The sequence below is a fragment of the Bubalus bubalis genome, chromosome 20 (genome assembly GCF_019923935.1).
Source record: "Bubalus bubalis isolate 160015118507 breed Murrah chromosome 20, NDDB_SH_1, whole genome shotgun sequence".
Lineage (NCBI taxonomy): Eukaryota > Metazoa > Chordata > Mammalia > Artiodactyla > Bovidae > Bubalus > Bubalus bubalis.
In genome coordinates, this window is record NC_059176.1 from 47,983,472 (window position 1) to 48,010,365 (window position 26,894).

General features: G+C 44.1%; 1 protein-coding gene across 8 annotated transcripts in view; it reads left to right on the forward strand.

Annotated features, from left to right (window-relative positions):
- Positions 1-2,452: 2,452 nt before the first annotated feature.
- Positions 2,453-26,894, forward strand: part of CRTC3 (CREB regulated transcription coactivator 3) — a 97,498-nt gene continuing 73,056 nt past the window's right edge. For 4 of the 8 annotated variants that reach the window (XM_025271743.3, XM_025271747.2, XM_025271748.2 and 1 more), the window contains exons 1-2: positions 2,453-2,748; positions 11,970-12,068. In XM_025271743.3, the coding sequence (XP_025127528.1) occupies positions 2,617-2,748; positions 11,970-12,068 (231 nt within the window). In that variant the 5' untranslated portion in view covers positions 2,453-2,616. The remainder of the gene's footprint in view (positions 2,749-11,969; positions 12,069-26,894) is intronic. The other 4 variants (XM_025271742.3, XM_025271744.3, XM_025271745.3 and 1 more) reach the window with 1 other exon arrangement.

Here is a 26,894-nt window from a genome sequence, read left to right on the forward strand (position 1 = left end):
TTTGTGTTGGGGGCACAAAGGAGCCAAAGCATTCTTCCCCATAGTAGAAAATGAATAGTTAACATCTAAAACTGAAAAAATAATCACAAAACAGCAGGAAAAACTTATTTACCGTGGGAACTGGGACTTACTTGGGAAAATTGTGTGTCTTGTAAAGCTATTGTTAAAAAATTCACATGTATTTATTTGATTAAAACATTAAATGGAAAGTGATTAGATTAACCATAATAAGAATAGAAGTAGAATGACTATTTTCCAAATTAGATAAGGGAAAAATGGAAATAAAAAAAGAGTCATTCAGGGTTTCCCTGGTGATCCAGTGGTTATGAATCCACATGTCAATGCAGGGAACACTGGTTAGATCCCTGATCTGGGAAGATTTCACAGGCCTCGGGGCAACTAAGCCCTTGCTCTGCAACTACTGGGCTCCCACGCCTAGAGGCCAAGTTCCACAACAAGAAAAGCCAGTGCCATGAGAAGCCCGCACACAGCAACAAAGACCGTAAATAAAAACAGAAGTTAAAACAACAACAGCAACAGTCATTTAATGCAACATAACCCAGACACGATAGAGCCCTGCATTGGTGAATTGGTGGATGAAAATCGAGGATTTAGCTCAACACCCATTCCAGTGTGCTACGGCACCTTCCTATATCTCAGAAGCTGAAAGGCTATAACTACATTTCCTAGATGTTATTGCAGCTAGGATTCTGGATGCAGTTTTGGCACTTCCAGTCTAATTTTGTTGATTAGATTTGTGAGGTGGAAGCGAAGCTGAGCCTTTACATGTGCTGTCTCTATTGGTGAGTACTGTTGTATTTTTCTATGGTGGCTTCAGGATCCAGGAGGTGGCCAGTGTAGTGACAACCCTCCAATTCAGTAGGTGGCTTCCAGACTTTAGAAGAAGCTGTGGCTCTTTTGTTGGCCTGGTTCTGTAGCATGTGTCTCCAGGTCACTTCTGAACTTTCAACCCAGAGTCTGCTTCCTCAGGCGGCCACACAAGTCCTTAAGCCATTTTATACCCTATAGTAAACTCTTCTGTACTTTACCTAGGATGAATTCTGTTCTTTGAAACTGAAACCAGACAATGTAACAAGAAAGCAGAAAATATAAAGTAAAAGCATGATAAACAGTACAAAATAAGACAGAAGAAATAAATCCAATTATAATGAGTGAATCAAACTAGCCTCTAGCTAATAGAGATACATTCTCATTAAATTTTCTAAAAAACAATCTATGAGACACATGAAAAGTAGAGTGAAATACTACACAGGAATTAAATGAATCAACACAAACGAATTTCAAAAGCAATGGTAAATGAAAAAAAGCTGCCAAAGTTTATTTAGCATGATGTAGCTTTTTTGCAAAATTAAAAAAATAAAATTTGGTATTCCATATGCAGTTGGTGGATCCATATGTCGTATATAATAAAAGTGTAAAAACATTAATGAGAATGACACGTACTAACTTGAGCCCAGTGACCACCTCTAGGGAGGAGGGAGAAAGAATAAGGGTGGGGTTTTAGTTCTGCCTGATTTTCTATTTCTTTAATAAATACCAAGTAAATGAAGCAAAATGTTTTGATACATTTAACCTTGATAGGGGAGGGCGTGGGTGGCGCTAACATCATTTTCTGCAATCTTCTGCGTGTCCCTGATAGTCGCTGCCGCTGCTGCTGCATAATTACCAGTTTACAAAAGGCAGAGACACACTCTCAGAGGCGTCCAGGACTCTTTACACACATCAACATCTCTACGGAGAGGAACTTCGGGGGCTGCAGGAGAGGGAGAAAACCAATGAGGCTGACAGACTAGGCTGGAGCTGGAGTCTGAAAGAGGCCACGGACGCTCATAAAGAGCCTGGAGAAGGGGCCGGGGCTGAGGAGCGAAGAGGGGGACCCCCGGGCGGGGGGGACGGTGTCTCAAGTTCGTGCAAACTCGGGAGATGGTTTTAGAAACTGAGATCCAGATTTAGTAACTGTTTTCTTGGGTGGGCCCGAGCGGACCGTCAGCGACACAGCTCGAGGGAGGAAGCGGGCTGGGAGGCGGAGGACGGAGGGCAGCTGTTAGGCCCCACAGGGTGGGAACCGAGGGAGAGGATTGCTCGAGCGTAGGTCGCCCGTTTTCGCCCCCACTGAAGGAATTCGGCCTGACTGGGGAGGGCGAGCAAGGTGTTCAAACTCTTTGAAAACTGTAACGTCAATCCGAAGGCCAGGCGAGCCCTACCAGGGAGCGCTTCAGTAAAATGGTACCCTAGCTGCTCCCTCAAGTCTGGCCCACTCTGCCGCGCGAGCCGGGGCTTTCCTCGCGGGGTCCGCGCGGCGGGTCGCGAGCCGGGCGTGGGACGCCGGGGAAAGCCCTCCGGCGGCGGGCGCGGGGCAGGGTCGGGGCCGGGCGGCGGGCGGGCCGCGCCGAGGGCGGGGCCGGGCGCGCGGGGGCGGACCTCGGCGCGCTCCCGGCCGCTCGCTGGCGGTGGGGCCGCGGCGGCTCCTCTGCCGGGTCGCGCCGGAGGACGGGCTTCGGGCGGCGGCCGGGGCTGGCCTGCGGACGGACGGGTGGGCCGAGGCAGGGCCCGCGCCCGCCGTCTCCTGCCTCCTGCCGGCGCCGGGCCCGCGCCATGGCCGCCTCGCCGGGCTCCGGCAGCGCCAACCCGCGGAAGTTCAGTGAGAAGATCGCGCTGCACACGCAGCGGCAGGCCGAGGAGACGCGGGCCTTCGAGCAGCTCATGACCGACCTCACCCTGTCGCGGGTGAGGGCCCGGGTCGCGCGGGCGGGGGCGGCCGCGGCGCGGGGAGAGGTCGCGGGGCCGAGGCGCCGGCGGGGCCGGGCGCGGGGCCCGGGAGCGGGCCGGGAGGAGTCCGGGAGCGGGGCCGGCGCCCCCCCCCGCGCGGCCTCTGCGCGGGCCCGCCTTCCGACACCCGCTGACCGTCTGCGGTCGCAGCGGAGGTGGGAGGGTCGCGGGGGCCGGCTGTGCGGGGAGATGGGAAGGGGCCGAGCCCGGGAAGGCGGGCCGCCGGGTGAGGGAGGCCTAAGGGGGAGGGTGACCGGGAGCCCCGGGAGGAAATCACAAACAGCTTGGAGGCGGGAGGTGCGACTTCTCGCTGCTCCGAACATCCACCGCCCGCGAGTCCTCCGGGACTGCCCGGCGGGGCGGGCCCGGGGCACCCACCCGCTCCCTCGGGAGAACTCCGCGCACCCGTGCATCCGGGGACGGCCCTGGCCTGCTTTGGGGTCCGTCTGGGTATCAAGCGGTGACTTCTTATCGAGTAGGGGCTTCGCTCCTCTCTCTCAGTGGAGGTGCTGTATCCGTCAGGTTTACCGAGTTCGGCCCCGGTGTATCATACGAACTGGGAAGGTGCACAGCGTTGCGGGTGACCCGAGGAGGGTCCAGGGGAACCTAGTAAGGCGCGGGCCGCGCGACCAACACCCAGCGAGGTTAGGTAACTGTCGAGGGAGGCAGTGGAGGATGGAGAACCAGCAGGAGTGTCCGCGCAGGGCTGCGGGTAAGGAGGGTCAGCGTGAGCGGGGACAGGCCTTGAGGATCCTGAGTGCTGACCTTGAAGGACCATCAGGAGGATGGGGGAGGGTATGCAGGGGCGGGGCCGGGATGCGGGGCAACCCGGAGGAGAGCCGAGTCGCAGACTGGTGGTCCCTGGCTCCCCGAGCTGCAGACGCGTCCGTTTCTGGCCAGCAGTGTTTGGGTATCTGTTGCCAGAATTGGGAGGGTTTTCGTAGAAATCAAAGTTAAGAGATTTTAAATGTAAAACCGACATTTCTTTACATTTAAAATTGGGAGACCTGATAACACTCCTGATTCCCATGTGACAGCCGCTGGCTGGAGCTGGGTGGTGGCTGCGCACGCCTTCTCTGGCTGGCCACAGTTCACACCACACCCTGTCATGATCCCCCCTCCTGATCCCCCACTGCTGAGCCTAGGTGTTACTTGCCATTTATCATATTTTTGATGTGGGTTTTTTTTTTTTTTTTTTTAGTTAAGGAGAAACAAATATTTCTTGTGCTTACTTTTCTATCATCATGAGAAGAAATATATGCAGATAAAAAAGACAGGATTTCAAGAATTTTTTTTTCCCCCTTGTGTCCTGGCTGGCTTCACTCATTTATGACCTGCCTGGTGTCCATTTGTGACCTTGGTTGTGTCCCGGGATGAGCATGTCAAGCCCATCACATTGAGGAACATGACAGGGTGAAGGTTGAGAATTAATGCTGGGGCCTGTGTTGTTTAAATACATAAATTTTATGTGCACAGATACATGCATTCTGTATGTATATCTAGAGTTGATCTGCTTGCTCACCCAATTCATGAATCCTGTTTAAAGGGTCTCAGACAAACGAGGCCGTGAGTAATGTACAGACTCTTTCAAAGGCAGTTAATTTTCACAAGTCCTGTGTTCACTGAAATGAGTCTGATTATGTTACTAAAAATGTTCAAACGTAAACTTGTACGTAAAATTCTTTGCTATAACTGTGATATAACCATTAGCTAAAACATAGGTACCAATAAATTCAAAGTTACAAATGCAGTGAGTTCAAATGGAATTAAGTAAATGTGATAAATGCTGTTTTGCTGAACTGAATTGAGGCTTTCAGTGTGAATCTCATGTTAAACCCTATAGTTCAGATTATCCGGAGTTTAGCAAGCTTGACCAACTGTGCCTTATATGATAATTCAATTCAGCCACCACTTTTCTCTGTTCTAATTACTATAAAATTATGATGTCATTTTGCCCTTCACCTTGTACAGGACATTATTTACATGTTAATTCTGCCTATGTTCTTGTCTACTGTCTACCAATTGCAAGTAAAATCATGAATGCTACTTGGCTCCGCTATGTTCATAAACACAAAGGCAAATGATAACTCTGAATTTGCCTAGTAATTTTTGCTTATTTACATTTTTAGGAATAACTTTCATAATGAAATGACAACGCTGAAGTACTTTTCATAGAGAATTCTTTGATTCCCCGAGCATATGTCCAAAACTCCAAGGGTCCAAAGATCTCAGATGGAAAAGAATCTATCCTGTTCAGTAGATTATCGATAACCTGATGACACATATACTGATTTTCCATCACCAGCCCATGGCAGTCATGCTTATGGATGGAACAGACATTGCTAATCAACCTAGGTACTCTTTCCTTCCTGAGGCTGTGCTGGGCTTCAAGTCTTTCTCCTTATAATCAGAGTTGGAGCTAAATCCTGTTTGTTTAGTTGGTGGGATAGATTAGATTATGGAGAATTTTCCACTCTAGCTTTAGGGGTTCAGCCTTATCAGGAAGCAATGGATAATTTTTGAGAAGAGAATGCTAGGAGGATCAGTTCAGTGATGATGGTAAAGAGAAGGAAGAAAATGGAGGCAGATAGGCCTGGAAAGAGGCTGTTCCTTTGTTCATTCATTAATTTGTCGGTACTTGAGTGCCCAGTGGGGAGATGCTGGGGTGGAGTGAAAGGTGGGGGGAGGTGAAGATGTGGTGCCTCACTTCAGAGATCTTATTAATTTGTTTAGCAAACACCTTTTGAGTCTCTAGTGTGTGTGTGTGGTGGGGGGAGGGGGCGTAGGGTGGGAGGGACCCTGGGGATCCAGTAGTACAGTGCGTGCATGTGAAGTCGCTCAGTCATGTCCTACTCTCTGCAACCCCGTGGAGTGTAGCCCTCCAGGCTCCTCTGTCCGTGAAATTCTCCAGGCAAGAATACTGGAGTGGGTTGCCATTTCCTTCTCCAGACAGTAGTACGGTAGTGTCTCCCAATAGATTGTAGGGATGCTATGGAAGACAAAGATTAATGGGGAAGACATTCATTTGACAAGTAAGGGCACATTTTGATGAATATTATGAAAGGGGAACAGCTGGGAGGGTATGGTAGAGAGTCCTCACCTCTTCCAGTGTCATAAAGAATTAATGGGAGTGGGCAAGGGTACTTGCATGTTGAAGGAGGCAGAATGTTTTAGGCACAGGGACAGAGGTGCAGCAAAGGAATGAAGAGGGTAATTTGAGACGAAGCATTCTTGGGGATTTGGGACTTGATCCCAAGGACAATGGAAAGACATTGAAGGGGTTGAACCAGGAGAGATTTACGTTTTAAAAGAATGACTGTAACTCCCGAATGTAGGATAGATCAGAGGAGGAGGTCACAGGGAAATGGTTTAGAGTCTAGGAGTTGTGATGGTGGCAGTGAAAAGGATGCAGAGAGGTGAACAGGTTGATACTTAGGAGGCAGAAAGGACCAGAATGGTGAATGGACCAGGGAGCCAAGGGAGAGGGAGGACTCAAGAATGATCTCCAGCTTTCAGAGCTGAGCCATTTCAGGGTGTCCTCTGTTGAGAGGGGCTTCCCTGGTGGCTAAGGTGGTAAAGAGTTCGCATGCAATGCAGGAGACCTGGGTTCGATCCCTGGGTCAGGAAGATCCCCCTGGAGAAGGGAATATCTATCCACTCCATTATCCTTGCCTGGAGAATTCCATGGACTGAGGAGCCTGGCAGGCTACAGTCTTTGAGGTCACAAAGAGTCGCAACTAACACTTTCACTTCACTTCTGTTAAGAGAGGGAGTGCTGGTAGGAGCAAGTTGGGAGCAGACTCGGTGTCAGGAGATGCTGAGTTTGAGGTGCGCGTGAGGTACTTAAGTAGAGATGGTTCAGCAGACGGTTGTCTGTGCGCTTCTGGAGCTCAAAAAGGAAGTCTTAACTGGGGGGCTCTCTTTGGTTGGTAGCAGCAGGAATAGATTCTGCTGCCTAGGAAGAATTTCTAGAACAGATCTTACAGATTGGTGGCCTGAATTGTAATTTGGCTGTGTGATTTTTTTTTTTTTAATTTCTTTGGTGGGAGGCCCCAAATGTTTTTGTTTTTTTTTTTAATTAGGGCCAACAGTGAATATTGAGATTTTTACATTAAAATCTGGACTCTGGCTTCTTTTGAAAAATGAGATTATCTAACAACACTTACTGTCCATTTCTGCGTGACTGCTGAATGGTAGCTGCCCTCCTTAGACAAGGCGTGGACATGTCCTTCATTCTGCCACAGACCTCCTCACTCCCTGTGGTTTCCTCACGAGTGATTCTAGCCTGCTTCTCTTATTTGCCTTCCATACTTGGCACCCCTACGCTCTTGAGTTTGTAACCTCTGCTGCAGAATGAAACATGCAAAGGGCCTAGGAGATGTCCACGGAGCTGCACTATTTAAAGGAGAGGTAAAGGAGGAAGGGAGGAGAAGGGGCGACAGAGGATGAGATGGTTGGCTGGCATCATTGACTCAATGGACATGAGTGTGAGTAGACTCTGGGAGATGGTGAAAGACAGGAAAGCCTGGCACGCTGTAGTCCATGGGGTCACAAAGTCAGACAAGACTGAACGACAGCAGAGAAGGATGAGCCCACAAAGATGACTGAAGAGTAGACAGAGAGGTAGGGAAAAAAAAGCAGGAAGATTACGGTTCAGAGAAGGGAAGGCGGACCAGCCGAGCTTGGGTGCTGCTGGCTAGTCTGATGTGATAAAGACCCAGCCTCTGGTCTAGTCATTTGGAGGTTGTTGGTGACCTTGCTGAGAGCCACCACATCCGCAGCATACTGGGTGGAAGGGAGCTTGCAAGGCATTGAGGGCTTGAATGAAGGAAGCAGGGAAAGGGTTGGGAACCTGTTTAAGAAGTCTGGCTTTGAAGGACAACTGGTAGTGTTGAGAAGCCACAGGATAAATGCCACATCAACCTGGAATGTTAATTTTGCTTGACTATTTGGGAGGAACTATCACTTTCCTGGGCTTCCCAAGTGGTGCATGGTAAAGAGTCTGCCTTCCAGTGCAGGAGGTGCAAGTGATGTGGGCTTAGGCCCTGGCTCAGGAAGATCCCCTGGAGTAGGAAGTGGCAACCTGCTTTAGTATTCTTGCCTGGAAAATTCCATAGTCAGAGGAGCCTGGTGGGCTGAAGTCCTTGGGGTCGCAGAAAGTCAGACATGACTGGGCATGCATGCACTTCACTTTTGTATTAAAACAGGCAATAGATATGGTATAGTGAGGCCTCTGGGAGAGGAACAGAGAAAGGAGAGGATAAAGATTAGATGTGGTTTGACTATGGAGTGTTATCGCTTTGCCAGGCATTGTGCTGATCACTTTCCATTCATTGTCTCATGTAGTTCTCACAGTAACCCTATGGACTGTGGGTCTACAGTGTTCCTCCTTTTGTGGAAGCTTGCATGGCCAGTTCTAGGGTTTGATTATGGTTGTCACACTGAATGTCTATATGCTCAACTGCTTTTCTGCCCCACTGAGATATCCAGGGGTCCTAGCGGCATTTGCTGAGAACAGCTCTGCCCTGGACTGCTGTGGCACTTTGGTCAAGGTCAGTTGGCCATATGTGTGCGGGTCTGGTTTTGGACTCTCTCCTGTTGCTGTTGATCTGTTCATCTTTCTTTTGAACAGTAGCACACTGGATTATGATAGCTTTATAATCGGTCTCAAAACGAGGTAACTTAAGGCTTCTATCTTTACTGTTCTTAAAAATTGCTTTGGCTACTCTAGCTCATTCACTCATCCATAAATTTTAGAATTGTCATGTCAGTTTCTGTGAAGAGGCCTGTTGGGATGTTTGGGGGGAATTATGTTGACTCTTGATAAGACTTTTTCAAAAAAGAATTGGTGAGACTTACATCTCATTTTTATAGACATTGGAGGAAATTCCACTAACGTATGAGACAAAAAAAAAAAAAGACAACCAACCTCGACTTTACAGCACAGGGAACTCTGTTCAATATTCTGTAATATCCTAAATGGGAAGAGAATTTAAAAAGAATATATATATATATATTTATAAATCACTTTGCTGTACATCTGAATCAAGCACAACATTGTAAATCAACTATAGTCCAATATAAAATAAAAATTTTTTAGACTTTTAAAAAAATTGAAAGAAAAAAGTGTTATGCCTATAGGCTAAAAGTTGCTAACTCAAGGTACCAGGTGAGGTGAGGGATCAGGAATGAGGTGGTAAATGGTCACTGATCTCAGGCCGTAGTGGAGGATAACAGGGTACAGTGAGGACTTGGGGAAACTGGAGAACCCAAGCCCTGTTTAAACTCCATGCCACATCTCGCAGCTGCATGCCTTGTTGCCATGTAAGAATATGGGTTCAGTGTTTGTCAAATCTTTCAATCAAGAGAAGATGGAAATACAGATTTTTGTGCCTTCTTGCAATGTTTTAAAATTTAAAACAAGTGGGTCAGTACCATGTGGGTCGAACAGAACTCTCTAGGCTAACCATGGCCTATAGCCTGATGATCCAAGACCTCTGTCTCAGGCCACTCATTCTTTGGTCCTCATTTTCCTTATCAGTAAGCATGATGGTATTGGAAACCATCTCTAAGGTTCTTTCTAGCTCACTGGTTCTCAATTTCAAAAGAGGAGGGCATCAGAATTACTCAGTAGTTTAGGAGACAGCTGAAGATCTCAGCACTAATGATGTTTTGAGCAGTTGTCCCAGACCTTTACACACCACTGTCACATCTGTTCTCTGACTTAATCCTTCCATCATCTTTGTGAAGTAGGCAGTAAAGTGATTTGTGCAACCACATGGGAATGCCAGGTTACGAAGTCAGGTCTTGCCATTCCAAATCCAGTGCTCTTTTTTACTGTGGTGCAGCCAGCCCTCTCTGAAAACTCTAGAAATGGGTATTTTGGTAGAGCCAGCAGATACGGGAAGTGTGGGGAGGGCCTCCAGTTCAGCTGAAGGCAGATCTCTAGCTAGATCCAGAACTCAGCTTGGTTGAAGTGTCAAAGCTTTTGGGTAAGAGTTTAAGCCTTTGTGAGAACTCCCTGAAGGTAGAGACTTTGGCACATGTTCATCTTAGTAGGCTGGTGCCTGGCACTGTACCCAACACACAGTTTACCATTTTTATGTAAGTGAGTAAGTGGATGGGTTGATGGAAGAAGGAATCAAAAGCTTTAGATCAAGGGGGCTGAGAATTTTGTCTAGAGAATCTCAAGGACAGAGAGTCTAATGTTTCCTGTTGAGAATGTTAAAATCAAAAGCTGAGACTTTATACTGATAACTTAGCTGATAGATGGGAAAAGCTCACCATGGCCTCCCACTAGTATTTAACTCTCAGATTTGGGTTTTGATTAATAGATTATTACCGTTTCCCTGTGCCATGTTTATGAAAAATCAAGCACTGTGGATATAAGGAAGCTAAGGCTGCCAAAGGGTTTTATATGATATGCCTTTATAACCTCCAGACAGATACAAGCCCTTATGTTTGGAGATACCTATTGAAATATGGAATGCTAGGCTGTCTGGCTTTCAGTGGAGTGTAATGGGTGAAGATGGAGATAAAGATGAATCAAGGTTGGATGTAAGCTGATCGTTGTTGGAGCTGGAAGATGAAGAGATGGGGTTTCATTATACTCATCTCTATTTTGTATGTATTTGAAAATTTTCATAATAAATGTAAAAACAAAAAACCAGAGCATGCCATAGGCTCAGTGGAGCTTTTGGTCACTTTTCCCTGAGCTTGTGAATAGTGTGATCACTGAGGAAGAAATGGATCAAAGAAGAGGAACATGGCAGAAAGAAGAATGTGGGTTTTGAGTTTGCCGTAGCTCAGGCCCCTCCAATGGTGCGACCTTGGGCAGGTCTCTGACCTTCCCTAAGTCTGGGTTTCCAGGGCTGTAAAAGCAGGAGCACTTGGTCTCCCTTGGTGGTTGTTGAGAGGGTGAGGGATAAAGTGGGCACAGCATCTGAGGACAGCATCTGGCTCATCTTCAGGGCTCATAGCTGGCACTTTTTATGATTATTAGGCAAAGACAAAGTAATGAAAGGGCAAAACTCTGCCTCAGGGTTCCCAGCTACCCCCTTCTTCCCTACATGAATTACAAGTGCCAAGGGTTATATAACCACAGAGGTAATTTATTGTTTTAGAAACAGAACTCTCAAAGATCAAACTGGACCACTCTGGGATTTACAAGGACCGTAACCAGTTTACTGCCTTTTGAAAAATGAAGCAAGAAAGAACTTACAGAAGAAAAGCATATTAAAACAGTGGGACACCATGTTATACCTGTTGAATTGGTCTCCTTCTTTCCCCTAATTAAGGATAATATCCCGTGTTAGTGAGTTTTTGGCCAGTTTCCTCACATATACATTGCGATACCCTCTGGGGAAACATTTTGGCAGTGTGTATTGAGAGCCATCTAAAAGCCCAAACCCAAGACTTAGCAATCACTCTTTGAAATGTATTCTAAGTCAGTAATGCTGAAGAAGAAATGTTATGTAGCCATTTAAAATGCTTATATGATATCATAGAAAAAAGAGTTGTGATGTAAGCTTGCAGACTTGTGCCTATATTGTGATCACCACTGTGCAGGTTTTTTTTTTTTTTTTTAATTTTGGCTGTGCTGGGTCTTTGTTGGGGCATGCAGGCTTTTTCTAGTTATAGCGTGGGCTCAGTTGCCCTGCAGTATGTGGGATCTTAGTTTCCCAACCAGAGATCGAACCCATGTCCCCTGCACTGGGAGGAGGATCCTTAACCACTGGACCACCAGGGAAGTCCCAGTGCAGTTATTACACTTAAAAGTAAATGGAGACTGGAAAAGAGCATGGAGAAGGGAAGATCGTATGTTAGAATCACGGGCAGTGGCTTATTTTTTTTTTTAAGAAATTTATTGCTGTTAAAGATTGTGCTTGCATGTGCCGCCTTCCCCGCCGCCCCCCGCCCCCCACACACATATGCACTCAAAGACTGCAAGAAGGTCTTTGAGTCATGCCTGGGACATTTAGAACATGGATAAATTCTTTCCCTAAAATAGACGAATCAAAACCCAGAAAACCCCGGAAACTGGAAGGTTTTAAGTAGAGAAGAAATTGAAACCAAGACTTTCACTCTTGAACCATGTTGCTGCATAACACTGTACTTTGATGCTTCTTTCAGCTCTTTGCTGTCGTGTCTCAACAGCTTTGAACTCTCTCTGTCACCAGGTTCAGTTTCAGAAGCTTCAGCAGCTGCGCCTTACACAGTACCACGGAGGATCCTTGCCCAACGTGAGCCAGCTGCGGAGCAGTGCCCCAGAGTTCCAGGTACCCGAGATGCTTGCTTCCTTCATGCCTCGTGAGATCTCAGCTCCCTGGCCAGGGATCGAACCCAGGCCCTCAGCAGTGAAAGCAGAGTCCTAACTACTGGGCCACCAGGGAATTCCCAATACTTACTATACTTTCTTTGAACTGAGTGGAGTGTAAAAGAGGCAAAAATTTTCCTTGAAAAGATTAGATATGAAAGGATAAAGTTCAGTAGCGTTCTGGGAAATCCATTGTTATTTGTTTCACAAATGGTCTAATGTAGCAGTGGAAATACACTGTGAGCTACATGCATCATTTAAACATTGCTTCATTTAAACCATGTTAAAGAGAAAGAAATCAGTGTAATTAATTTTAATATTGCTTAAATAATTTCAATAATTATTTGACCCAGTCTATCCAGAATAATATTTCAACATATAATCAGTATTAAAAAATTAATGAGATATTTCATCATCTTATTTTTTTAAATGAAGTCTTTGAAATCTCATATGTATTTTGCACTTAAAGCACATCTTAATTTGTACCAATTATGTTTCACCACCTTCATGTGGCTGGCTTCCACCGTATTGGACAGGACAAATCTATGGCACAGATAAGTGGTCAATATTTTGTTTAGAGGAGTAGCATCATAGAGTGCTTTAATCATTCATATTATTGAAAGCCTTATTCAAAACAATGTGGAATCAGTGATTTAGACAATGGTATATGATATTGTTGTTGAAATCTGAATTAGATTTAGGTATCGAGAAGGTAATGGCAACCCACTCCAGTACTCTTGCCTGGAGAATCCCATGGACGGAGGAGCCTGGTAGGCTACAGTCCATGGGGTCGCTAAGAGTTGGACATGACTGAGCGACTTCACTTTCACTTTTCACTTTCATGCATTGGAGAAGGAAATGGCAACCCACTCCAGTGTTCTTGCCTGGAGAATCCCAGGGATGGGGGAGCCTGGTGGGCTGCCGTCTATGGGGTCGCACAGAGTCAGACACGACTGAAGCAACTTAGCAGCAGCAGTCTCTGAAAAATTAGGAGCCTGACGTTTTCGTTAACACAATTTAAGATTAAGTGTTAAATCTGAGATATAAACTTTAAAATGAAGTATAACTGTATTCATTTAGGTGCCTCTGCATTTTAAAAGTACTGTCTTCTTTCTCTGTGGTGAAATCTGGTTCACTTGTTTGATGATGTCCCATAAAGCAGAAGTAATATTATTTAAACGGAGGCTTCCATTTGAGAGTACTGATAGAAACTCTTAAGTATAAGGTGGAAAAAGTACTCTGTGAATCAGTTTGTGCCTTAGTACACTGGAATCTTGTCTTTAGTATAAAGACTTTGGAATCTCACCTTAATACTGCCTGCGTTAGAAAGCCACTTCTAGCAGTCAAGCTATCTTACATCTTGGCCTATTGGGTCATTCAGTGTCCAAATAAATTAGATCTCTACTTTATGCTGGAGTTCATGCTTCAGAAAATAGGCCATCGCTAAGGGGTACTGGGTTTGAGATTCCAATTTTGTGGTACTTTCCTATCAGCCTTGGAGGAATACAGAACGAACCGTAGTGTCCCTCCCCTGGTATATTGGATGAGATAAAGTGACAGGCCCTGGGCTCCCCAGAATTCTTTCTCTGAGTAATTTCTAAACTTTGAAGCAATTGCAAACTTACAGAAAAGTTGGGAGTACAGTAAAAATAGCTATATTTTCCCCCTTGAGAATAAGTTGCTGGTCTCATGCCCTGTCAGCCCCAAATACTTGACCGTGTATGTTTCCCACCAGCAAGGCTATTGTTCTACATGAGCTGAATAGAGCCGTGAAATCAGGAAATTAACAGTGATGTGTTACTACCATTTGACAAGCTTGGGCACCTTCAGGGTGGTATGGCTGTGGACACATTATTAATATTTGATCCTGAGACCCCATTCAGGTTTCCCCTAAATGTCCCTTTACTGTCCTTGACAGCAAAAGGATAGAGTTCAGAGCACATACATTGTCTTTAGCCCCTTCTGGACAATTTTTCTGTCTTTTATTTATGACATTAAAAAAATCATTTTTGAGTTGTGTGAGCTTGCCGCTTCTGAAGGTCGCAAGCCAGTTCTTTTGCAGAATATCCCTCGATTGGGGTTTGTCTGATGTTTCTTCAAGATTAGATTTAGATTATGCGTCTTCGGCAGGAATAGCCAAAATTGATTTTAATTTTGTATCCAGTGAAGTGGGGGATTTTTCATTTGCATGATGTTCACTTTTATCACTTAATTCAGGAGGTGTTTGTCAGTCTTCTCCACTCTAAAGTTACTCTTCTTTGTAATTAATATGTATTTTGTGAGGAGGTAATTTATCTGGATTCTCATCACACTTTCAATTTATACATTTATTTATTTTTACATATTTATATGGTTTAGTGATTTCTTATATTATCCGATGGGTTGTAATCTCTAACTATTATTAGTATTTTGGTCCTCACATTTTCCCTGATTGGGCTGATAGTAGCCCCTTCCCAAGAGACTTGTCAAACTGAGAACCAGAAGCATAAATTATTTTTTTAAGCAAACAGTTTTAGGGTTTAATTTATATACAGTACAAGTAGCAAGGGGGGACTAGTCTCTAGTTGCAGTGCATGGGCTTCTCATTGCAGTGGTTTCTCTCGTGGCGTATGGTGTCTGGAGCTCATGGGCTTATGCTTTGTGTGGGCTCAGTAGTTTCGGCTTTCTGGCTCTAGAGCACGGGCTCAGTGGTTGTGGCATAGGGGCTTAGTTGCTCTGAGGCACATGGTATCTTCTCTGATCAGGAATTGAACCCGTGTCTCCCGCATTGGCAGGCAGATTCTTTACCACTGAGTCACCAGGGAAGCCCTGACCTCTCTATGATTCACAGTTTTACATTGTATAATTGCCACCACAATCCAAGTTAAGAACAGTTTCATCATCCTGCAAAAGTTCCCTTAACATCCCTTTGTAATCTGTTTCCATCCCCACCTCCTGCCTCTGGAGCCACTTATCTGCAGTTTTGCCTCTTCCAGAGTGTCCTCCAAATGGAATCAGAAGCAGAATTTGTTGACATAGAAATTGCATTTGAGACTCACTCACCCCTATTGTAGCATGTATGTGTTTCTTAGAGCTGCCATAACAAAATACCACCAACTGGGTGGCTTACATTTTAAACAACAGAAATTGATTCTGTCACAGTTCTGAGGCTGAAAGTCTGAAGTCAAGCCCATAAGGCTATACTCTCTAGGGGCTCCAGGGAAGAATCTATCTCCTCGTCTCTTCCGAGCGTCTCTTGGCTGCCGCCAGTCCTTGGTGTCCCTTGGCTTGAGTGCTGTCCCTGCACTCTTGGCCTCTATTCTATATGACCTTTCCTGTTTGCCTGTGTTCGAATACCCCCTTCCTTCTCTTACAAAGACACCACCCTAATCCAGTATAACCTCAATGGCAACCCACTCCAGTACTCTCGTCTGGAAAATCCCATGGACGGAGGAGCCTGGTGGGCTGCAGTCCATGGGGTCGCACAGAGTCGGACACGACTGAGCGACTTCACTTTCACTTTTCCTTTCATGCATTGGAGAAGGAAATGGCAACCCACTCCAGTGTTCTTGCCTGGAGAATCCCAGGGACGGGGGAGCCTGGTGGGCTGCCGTCTCTGGTGTCGCGTAGAGTCGGACATGACTGAAGCGATGTAGCAGCAGCAGCAACATGTTTACATCTGCAAAGATTCTCTTCCCAAATAAATCACATTCACAGGTATTTGGGGTTATGACTTGAACAGATCTTCTTGGAGGAACATGATTCAGCCCCACTACACTGCAGTTATCAGTTGTTGTTTAGTTGCTGAGTTGTGTCCGTGTGTCTTTTGTGACCCCGCAGACTGTAGCCCACCAGGCTCCTCTGTCCATGGGATTTCTCAGGCAAGAATACTGGAGTGGATTGCCATTTCCTTCTCCAGGGGATGGTCCCAACTCAGGGATGGAACCCGAGTACCCTGCGTTGGCAGGCGGATTCTTTACCACTGAGCCACCAGGGGAGCCCAGTTATCAATACTTGGTTCTGTCTGAGGCTGAGTAGTATTCCACTGGAGGGAGAAACTATAATTTGTTTATCCATTCATCACTTGGTGAGCACTTGGATGGTTTCCACCTTGGGGCAGTTGTGAGTGAAAATATTCACATTCAGTTTTTGTGTAAACACCTCGTAGCGGAACTTTTGGATCAAACGAAAGTGTGTATTTACCTTTGTGAAAGACTGCCAAACTACTGTACAAAGTGGTTATCCCGTTTCACATTCCTGCCAGCAAGGTTCCGGAGACTCTGCACTCTCTCCAGCCCTTGGTATTTCTGTTTATTTATTTTTTTAATTATGATTAAAAAAGCACAACATAAAGTTTATCATCGTCACCATTTTTAAGTGTGCAGTTGAGTAGTGTTGAACATACACACGTTGTGGTGCAGCCAATCTCCTGAACATTTTCATCTTATAAAACTGAAACTCCATACCCGTTAAACAGCAACTCTATTCCTTCATTCTCCAGCCTCTGGCAACCACTGTTCTACTTCTGTCTCTATGACTCTGACCACTCTAGGTACATTATATAAGTGAAGTCATATAATACTTGTCTTTTTGTGACTGGCTCATTTAGCATAATGCCCTTGAGGCTCATTCATATTGCAGCATGTGACAGGATTTCCTTCCTGTTCAAGGTTGAATAACACTTCATTGTATATATATGCCACATTTTGTTTATCCATTCATCTACTGATGGACACTTGGGTTGCTTCTACATCTTGGCTATTATGAATAATGCTACTATGAGCATGGGTATGCAAACACCTCTGTGAGATCCTGCTTTGAATTCTTTCTGATGCATACCCAGAAATGGGATTGCTGAATCACATGCTAATCCCATTTTTAATGGTTTGAGGGACCCCCATACTGTTTTCCACAGTGGCTACAGCATTTTGCATTCCTGCCAACAGAGTACAAAGGTTCCAGTTTCTCCACATTGTTGTTACTATTTGCTGGTTTTGTTTGAATTTTTTTTTTTTTTTTTTTTGATAGCAGCAGCAGCAGCAGCATCCTAGTGGGTGTGAGGTGGTAGTGTATCAGTTTTAAAAAGTTGATCATTCTAGTGCATGTATAGTGGTATTTCATTGTAGTTTTAATTTGCATTTTTCTAATGACTTAAGAGGGCATGGCAACCTACTCCAATATTCTTGCCTGGGAAATCCCATAGACAGAGAAGCCTGGCAGGCTATAGTCCATGGGATTGCAAAGAGTCAGACATGACTGAAGTGACTTAGCATGCACAGTATGCGATGACTTATGATATTGAGCATCTTTTTGTATGCTTATTGCCATTCTTATCTCTTCTTTGAAGAAGTGTCTGTTTAAATTTTTTGCCCAGTTTTAAAAAGGAGTTTTCTTCTTCTTATTATTAAATAGTTAGAGTTCTTTATTTATTTTGGATACCTTTTCTTCAATAGATATGTATTTGACAAATAGTTTGTCCTGATCTGTGGGTTATCTTTTAATTTTCTTAAAGTTTTGAAGAGCATAAGTTTTACATTTTGATGAGGTCCAGTTTATCAAAATTTGTTCTTTTATGATTTATCTTTTATATTTTATCTAAGACTTCTTTGTTTAATTCAACGTCAGAAAGATTTTTTTTTCCAATGTGTTCTTCAGAAGTTTTATAGTTTTAGGTTTTATACTTCAGTAATTTCAAGTTAATTTTTTTAATGTGATGCAAAGAGTGGGTTGGAGGGCTCTTTCTGCATATGGATGTTGAGTTGTTGAGCATCATTTGTTGAGAAGACTTTCCTTTCCCTACTGAATCTGCCTTGGCACCTTTTAATATTTTTATTTACTTATTTATTTGACTGCACTGGATCTTAGTTGCAGCATCAAGATCTTCCTTCTTCCTTGCTACGTGCAAGATCTTTAGTTGGGTCATGTGAACTCTTAGTTGTGGCATGTGGGATCTAGTTCCCTGACCGGGGATCAAACTTGGGGCCCTGCATTGGGAGTGCAGAGTCTGAGCCACTGGAAGTCCCACTTTGGCTCCTTTGTTGAAAATCAATTGACCATATATGTGTGGGTCTGTTTTTGGACTCTGTCTTCTGTTCCACTGGTCTCAATGCCCATCATTTCGCTAATATCACACTGTTTTGATTGCTGTACCTTTACAGGAAGACTTGAAAACAGGTAACAGGAGTCCTTTAGCTTTGGTCTTTTTCAAAAATTTTTTGCTTATTTTAGTTCCTTTGCTTATCCATAGAATTTTAGACTCAGCTTATTGACTTCTACAGAAAGGCCTGCTGGGATTTTAAATGGGATTTCATTGACTCTATTATGATGGTGAATCTAAAACTGATGTTTTAATACTGAGTCTTCTAATCCATGAACATGGTACAGAAGCAGAGGTTCTTGAGTCAAGTATTATTTAAACACAGTCCACTTCCTTTTTGTTTATAGATCCTTTTGGAGTTTACAGAATGTTTTCACTTCTACTGTTCTACTTGATCTTTAATACATTAGTTGGTAAGCATGCTGCTGCTGCTGCTGAGTCGCTTCAGTCGTGTCTGACTCTGTGCCACCCCATAGACAGCAGCCCACCAGGCTCCCCCGCCTCTGGGATTCTCCAGGCAAAAACACTGGAGTGGGTTGCCATTTCCTTCTCCAATGCATGAAAATGAAAAGTGAAAGTGAAGTCACTCAGTCGTGTCCAACTCTTAGCGACCCCATGGACTGCAGCCCGCCAGGCTCCTCCGCCCATGGGATTTTCCAGGCAAGAGTACTGGAGTGGGGTGCCATTGCCTTCTCCAGTTGGTAAGCATAGTACTGTGTTAATATTGGTTAAAGACTAATTTTCTATTCTAACAGAGGATCTGAAAGTATACTCTTCATCTAATCCATTGGGCTCTTGTTTGGAGAACACAAACTTACCTGATGAGTAAACCAAAGTAAGCTTTTCAGGCTATGTTGTGATAGCCCTTAGCAAAAGGCAGGTCATCAGTCAGGAATGGGTAGGGTCGCAGCCCTCCCGTTTCTGGGCAGGGCCTGGCTTGTGTACATGGAAGGCAGAGAGAGGAGCTGAGTGTTGTCCTCTCTCTGAGGGTCAGGGGAGGGCCAGCTGGTCTCTGGCGTGTTTCAGCCCGCATGACAGCCAGGGCCTCTGTTGACTGTGCAGCCTGATTGTCAGGCAGCTACAGAGAGAGACAGAGGGCATCTATTTGTATAGCACTCTCTGGGTACAACTGTCCTTTCCTAACCTTCACATAACTCATCTAGTTCTTTCAAACTGTGTCACTAAAAACTAATCACACGTTTGACATTTCTGACTTTAAAAAAAGTTGGGTCATCTTGTTTGTAACTGAGAGTTTATAAGATCTAACTAATTTAGGAAACAGTCTGATGGGAGAAAACCCTGTTGCAGGCAGCAAGATGTGGGCCAGATGTGGAACCTGATTTTTCTGAGACCTACTCCCAGTACACAGGGGTGTAGTGTGGCCCAGAGTTCCTGTAGCAAGTATGTGGGAGAAGCCGAAATTACAAATCCTGGTTCAATGTTAATGGCTTTCCATTGCTGCATTTCCTTTAAAATTTTTATAAGATTCTTTCAAAAATGATTGGCAGAAGATTGAATTGAAACAAATGGAAGACTTACGTAGCAACATGAACCTTAAAATGCTACTAATAATAGCCAGCATTTGTTGAGTGTGGGCTGTGTGCCAGACACTGCATTAAGCTCACTACAAAGATTATTTCATTTTCACAAAAACCGATTGGAGTTGGTATATGTTTTTGGTAGTTGTCAAAGCATTCTTTGAGTCGTATGTGATAAAATAACATAGCAACAAATTACAGTTCTGAGACAGAAAGTTTATATTTATCCCTTTTGACTTCTTTTTTCCCCCCTGTGCTCTTCCCATTCTCCCCACCCTGCCAAGACCTGTGCTGTCCAGTGTGGTAGTCACTGCTGTGCTGTGCGTAGTCGCTCAGTCATGTCCAACTCTTTGCTACCCCATGGACTATAACCCACCAGGCTCCTCTGTCAATGGGGATTCTCCAGGCAAGAATACTGAAGTGGGCTACCATGTCCTTCTCCAGGGGATCTTCCCAACCCAGGGATCAAACCCACGTCTCCTGCATTGCAGGCGGATTCTTTACCATCTGAGCCACCAGGGAAGCCCAAGAATACTGGAGTGGGTAGTCTATCCCTTCTCCAGGGGATCTTCCTGACCCAGGAATTGAACCGGGGACTCCTGCATTGCAGGCAGATTCTTTACCAGCTGAGCTACCAGGGAGGCCCATGGTAGTCACTAGCCATATTTAAATCTTTAATTAAGGTGAAATAAAATAAAACACAACGGAAGATTCACTTTCTCAGTCACACAAGCCATCCTTCCAGTCTCAGTAGGCGCACGTGGGGGTGGCCGCTCCTGTGGTCGGCACTCCTAGGTTAAGGCTGCACGTGCCCTGAACACCCAGCGCTTTCAGATGGTCTGTGCTCCCTCCTTGCCTTCAGCAGCCAGTCCGGTCACTGTGTCTTGGCTAAAGTGCTTGTTGTTCTGGGGCAGTTCTCAGTGGTTAGACCCTCACGCTTTCACTCCCGAGGGCCCAATTCCATTCCTGGTTGGGGAACTAAGATCCTGCAAGCCAGTAGTGTGGCCAAATAAATAAATAAATATATAGATAGATTCTGATTAAGTTTATATAAAAATTTTTGAATGGACCTAGATATTATTATACTAAGTAGCAGTAAGTCAGACAGAGAAAGAAAAATACCATATGATATCACTTATATGTGGAATCTAAAATATGATACAAATGAACTTATTTACAAAACAGAAACAGACTCCCAGACTTAGAAAACAAACCTATGGTTACCAGTGGGGAGAAGGAGTGGGGGAGAGATAAATTAGGAGTGTGGGATTAACAGATACAAACTACTGTATATAAAATAGATAAACAACAAAGTCCTAGTGTGTAGCACAGGGAACTTTTATTCAGTATCCCCTAGTAAACCATAAAGGAGAAGAATATGAGAAAAATGCACATATGTATAACTCAATCATTTAACTGCCCACCAGAAACTTAACACAACATTGTAAATCAACTGTATTTCAATTTAAAAAAATAAAAAATGTTAACTTCCACTTCACTACTCTGAGGCACATGCATTTTGAAAGAGGGTGCCTGAAAAAATCATGCATCTCCAGTTGGCAGAATTCCACACAATAAATGGTGGTGCATCTGAAAGGCTATGCCGAAGGGCTTATCCTTAAATTATGGAATGCACACACACACACACACACACACACACACACACACACATATGCTGGTGGGCATCTGAATGAACAAACTGACCTGTGAGGCCTTTGTGTTCTCCTGCTCCTTCCCTCCTCTAAGAGAGGATTAACTACTCTTCTTTTTCTCTTCTCACTAATTGATAGATAATCAATAAATACATTCATAAATTTCTTGCAACCACTGTGGTGGCAGAAACGTATTTCTGTATGAAGCTTAGGAAGCGTGGAAATGGGTGAGTTGGCCTCTCTGCAGAAGAAGACTGTGGCCCAGTTAGTGATGGTTGAACCCGCTCAGCTTTGGCCCTGAGGTCTGGGCAGCCTGCACGCGGCCACTGCCCCTCACTGAAGGAGGACTGCTGTGCCTTAGCTCCATGATTGTGGACTCTCAGAGACGATCCCAAAATAGTTAGGGCTTGAGTCATGGATGAGAGTCTCCACAGAGACCTCAGAACGGCCTCTCTTGTGCCTTCAGATGGTCTTCAGAAATTCCATCGATCTCTACCTTCAGCTCCCTCCCAGAGCTGACGGTATCTGCTGACCCTCTCCCACCTCATTCTCCCTTCTCCTGGAGTCATGGCAGCAGCTTGCAAGGTGAACTTGCCCTGAGCCTCTGCCTCTGTTAGGTCCTGGGCAGGAGTAGGCTGTGGTGTGCCGAAGAGTGTGGCTTGGGTGTTCGAGCTCTGGCTCCACTGCTCTTTTGATCTGTGATCCTTGGCTTTCCCTCAGCCTCTCTAAGCTTTTTTTTTTTTGTATATAAAGTATAATCATAATTATCCATAAGGTAATCTGAGATCGTGGGAGGCATGGAAGCATGGACTGAGGGATTTGGGAGCTGGACTGAGTTAAGGGAACTAGGGTGTAAAGATAACTGATTCCTTCCCAAGCCACTAACTAAATTCTGTTTATGTATGCTCGTTCGTCATAGTTTGTGGCTTCTGTGGCAGTCATCTCTCAGAACTTAAAAGTGAGAGGGAATTTTGTTCCCAAGGTCATAAACCTTAGCTAGTGCTGCACTTGGGCACAGCATGCTCTCTGCCAGCCCTGAAACAATACCCTTTTATACAAATAGTATTAGTTAATAATAGAGAGGGCAGTGACCTTGGTCTTCTGCGTGAGATTTAGAAGACCACATTTATAGATTATTTTATCATGCATTATTTCCAAGAAAGATTTTCACCGATTGCTAGTATCTGTCTTATGTCTTAGTTTCTTTTCCAGCAAACGATAGTTTTCTGAATTTGTCACTAAACTTTGTTTAGGAGTCTGTACCCCACAAATTACATGTACTTTGCAACTGTAATTTTTTCCCCACTGTCTATCTCTGTGCTTGATTAGCTGCCTGTTTTGCCTTTGCTTTTGACTTCAATGAGAAGTTCTTCTCTTCTGCCCAAGGAAATAGTGAGAAGCCCAGAAAGCTAGGGGCTTACTTAATAGCTTTGGAATGTGCCTCTGTCCCAAAATAGGAACTGTGACCAAGAATATGGTTGTCATATTTTTAATACAGAGTCGGGTAGTGCTTTCCCCCCTTTTTGTCTAACCATACATGTTGAGTAGAAAACTTACAGAATGAAGGAGAAAAGTAGGCAACTCATGAATCTCTACTCACTCAGAATAGAGGTCTTTGATATTATACTAGGGGCAAGGAAACACTGGCCCCACACCCTGAATCTGGAACATCTGCCTCCGTGAGAACTTGAACGAGAAACCTGGAATACAGCCACATTCATTCTGCCGTTCACGTGCTCCCAGCTGTTCATGTAATGGAGGGTAAGGAAGAGCATGGATACCCTAGACAGTGCTTCCAAGACTGAGCTGTATTCCATTAATTTAAATTTTTTTATGCCAGATAATACTGGAAGAGATGGGAACTTCTCCTGAGAAGTCCACCTGTTAGATAAAATCAGGGGTCTGCTTCAAAAGAAATTCTGTGAGGACTAGAGTGCCTGACATTTTGTTGTTACTGTTTTTCAGATGCTAAGTTGTGTCTGACTCTTTGCGACCCCATGAACTACAGCACACCAGGCTTCCCTGTCCCTCACTATCTCCTAGAGTTTGCTCAGATCCATGTCCATCGAGTCGGTGATGCCACCCAACCATCTCATCCTCTGTCGTCCCCTTCTCCTCCTGCCTTCAGTCTTTCCCAGCATCAGGGTCTTTTCCAGTGAGTCAGCCCTTCACATCAGGTGGCCAAAGTATTGGAGCTTCAGCTTTAGCATTGGTCTTTGCAATGAATATTCAGGGTTGATTTCCTTTAGGATTGACTGCTTTGATCTCCTTGCAGTCCAAGGGACTCTCAAGAGTCTTCTCTAACACCACAGTTCAGAAGCATTTTGCTTTAGAATAAAAGCTTTAGTGCCACACATAGGCTGCCTAGCATGATGGCCAGAAGGTCATGAGTTCAAATCCTGCCTCTGCCGCTTTCCAGCCAGGTGACATGGGACAGATTACTAACATCTCAGCCTCAGCTTCATCACCTGTAAAGTGAGGGTGGTGGCAGGGCCCATGTCAGAGTTTTGTTGTGAGGAATGGATGAGTTAATACATAGGACACTGTCAGAGCAGTGCCTGGCACGAGGTGAGCCTTTGGAGGTCTTTCCTCTTGTTGTTGGCTTTGTTCCTACCCTCTACTCCCACCCTGCTGTTCCTACCGCTGTAATTACTTCTACCACCTCATCTGTGGCCACCTCTGTGGGCACTGCTACCTCTAGGGCTTTGGCATCTGCCTGGCTTGAGTTCCAGCTCTGCCACTGTTTAAGTCCAAAAGCCTCCATGTCTGCATTTGCAACATAGGGGTGTTACGAGTGTCCTTCCCAGGGGCCTGGTAAAGATGACCTCAGGGTATCGTGCAGGTAGGGCTTGTTGCTGTCTTATTTTACTGCGACAGCTCGAAGCCAAGGTGTCACCCACAGAGTGCTGGGCTCTGTGGTGAGTTCCAAGTACTTTGTTCTTATTAATAAGCTGCCAGTGCTTGAGAATTGACATGACTGAAGTGAGTTAGCAGCAGCAGCAGCTTGAAAATTATTTTTAAAAAGTAATTGGAACTAAGTCAGGTTATCCTCATGTAGCATTGCTGTTTGCTTCCATATTGAGAAATGGGCAGGTGCTTGGAGGATGGGGACACCCGGGGTACACCTGCTGGACTATGGGTCCTGCATTTGAAAGTTGAGAGCTTTGTGAAGCAAAAAGCAGGTGCGAGAGCCGCGGGTCTAGGGGTGCTGGCCCTTCTGTCACAGAGAGTCCTGTCCACAGTCTTGCACATTCATGCTTCTCCACAGGTCAAATCCCTGTTCCTGCTGCTTGTCAGACCAAAGTGCCGTCCTCCCCAAATCCAGCCATTTTTATCCTGTCCAGACATGTGTGGGTGTGCAAAGTCGCTCTGTTGTGTCTGACTCTGTGACCCCCATGGACTGTAGCCCACTAGTCTTCTCCCCGTGGTGTTATTCCAGCAAGAATACTAGAATGGGTCACCATTGTTATTCTGTCCAAACATACGTGTGTGCTCAGCTGCTGAGTAGTATCTGATTCTTTGTGACCCTATGGACTGTAGCCCGCCTGGCTCCTCTGTCCGTGGGATTATCCCAGCAAGAATACTGGAGTGGGTAGCCAGTTTCTTCTCCAGCCAAACATGTAGATACTGAGGAAATACTTGTTTGGACTCTGAAAATCACTTTCCATATACATTAAACAAATACTATGACTTGCTCTGACTTTACCCATTAATAAATATTGACTGAGTGCCTGTTAAGAGTCAAAGATAACTGTCCACTTAGGAAGCTTATAATCAAATTTGAGAGACAGGTTGTGTACACAAGAACTTGAGCAGAAAAGCATTGACTCTAGTTTCTTTTTCTTTTTTAGCTTCCATTTTAAACTTTTATATTAAAAAAAAGTAACACATCGCGTTTTTTTTATAGCTTGTTCCCTAATTCTTTGTGGTTCCTTGAAAAGTGATATATACTAATTGTATAAAATATAGAAAATATGTAAAAAATGAAAAAGGAACAGAAAAAGTTATCTGTATCTCATCAACTAGAAGTTTCCTTTTGGATGTTTTATTTTAGTTATTTTTCATGCATCTTTTATAGGTGGTATCAGTCTCTGTATTTATAACCTTTGAAGAAAATTTCAACCATTATGTAATCATTATTTCCCTAAGTTATTAAGATACTTTATAATTTTAATAGCTAAATAATATTTCATCACAAATGACATAATTTGTAAGCACTTTCCATATATTTTGGATATTTTTATTGATTCTGAGTTTTCTTTATTATCCATCATACAGTAATAAACATCTTTGTGTATGAGTCATCTGTGTTTCTGAAACATAGATTCCCATAGGAAGAATATTCAAGGAGTAGAAATATTTGTAAGGTTATTAATACATGTGGCTTTGTTGCTGTTTTGTAAGTATCAAAAATATTTAACCTAACAAAAATTTTGACTCTGATTTGAATATTTATTGCCTTAGCCAAAATATTCATTACCTTAGGTCCTTAGCCTTTGCAGATCTTACGTTCCAAGTATTGACTGTTCAAGAATGACTCCAAAGGGGGGAAATAAAGCTATATAGATACATATGAATCACTGCTATACACCAGAAATTAATACAACATTGTAAATCCGCTATATTTCAATTTAAAAAAACTAAAAAAAAAAAAAAAAAAAGGAATGACTCCAGAGTTCATGACATAAGAAGTCTGCATATCTACTGAAGCACAAAACTTAATCACATGGACCTTGAGGGGCCATGAGTTGAGCCCCTTGCCTAGTGAGTGACCAAGGCTGCTTAGCACATGTTTCACTCGGGCTTCATGGTTCTTTCTGCAACACCTCTGGTATGTTGCTTTAAAAATTAATTTTTTTAAGTGTAGAGAACCTCTGTGAGAACTGAAAAAGCCATTAATTTATAGTATACAAGTATGCAAAGAAAATCTATGATCATCAGAGAAATGTGACTCAAGAAAAAAACAAGTTTGTACAATTATTTCCATATTAGAAAAATGAAGATTTTCTTTCCAATTGTTTACCAGTGTTTATTAATCTGTCAGTTATAGAAAACAAATACGATTTCTTGTTTACTGCCTACTGAAGAAATTTTTCTCTTTATAATAAGTTGTGAAATGGTTATATGTATCTTTATGACAAAATAAGAAAATACATTTGTGAAATCATCAGACAGTAAGCTGTAACAGCTCAACAGACATTATCCCCCTTGCATTAATTCTAAAAGTTCTTTGTATTTTGGTGGGAATGTCTTATACTCTAGCTAGGAGAGACAGTATATGGAAAACAATTTAATCAGTGTCTAGGAAGGAGTCAGAGAGCACTTTTAGTAAAAGAGACACTGCTTAGACCAATCACAGGTTAAGCTCTGCTTAACCTAATACCGCTGAGTGGAGCCACCCACCTGCCAGGCCCCAGCATCACCATCTAGAGCAGCTTCCCCTGCTCCCTCTGTCTGAACTGTTCCCCTTCAAGTTGCTTTCTGTCCTCTTGGTGACGAGGGGGTGGCAGTTACTTCCTGTC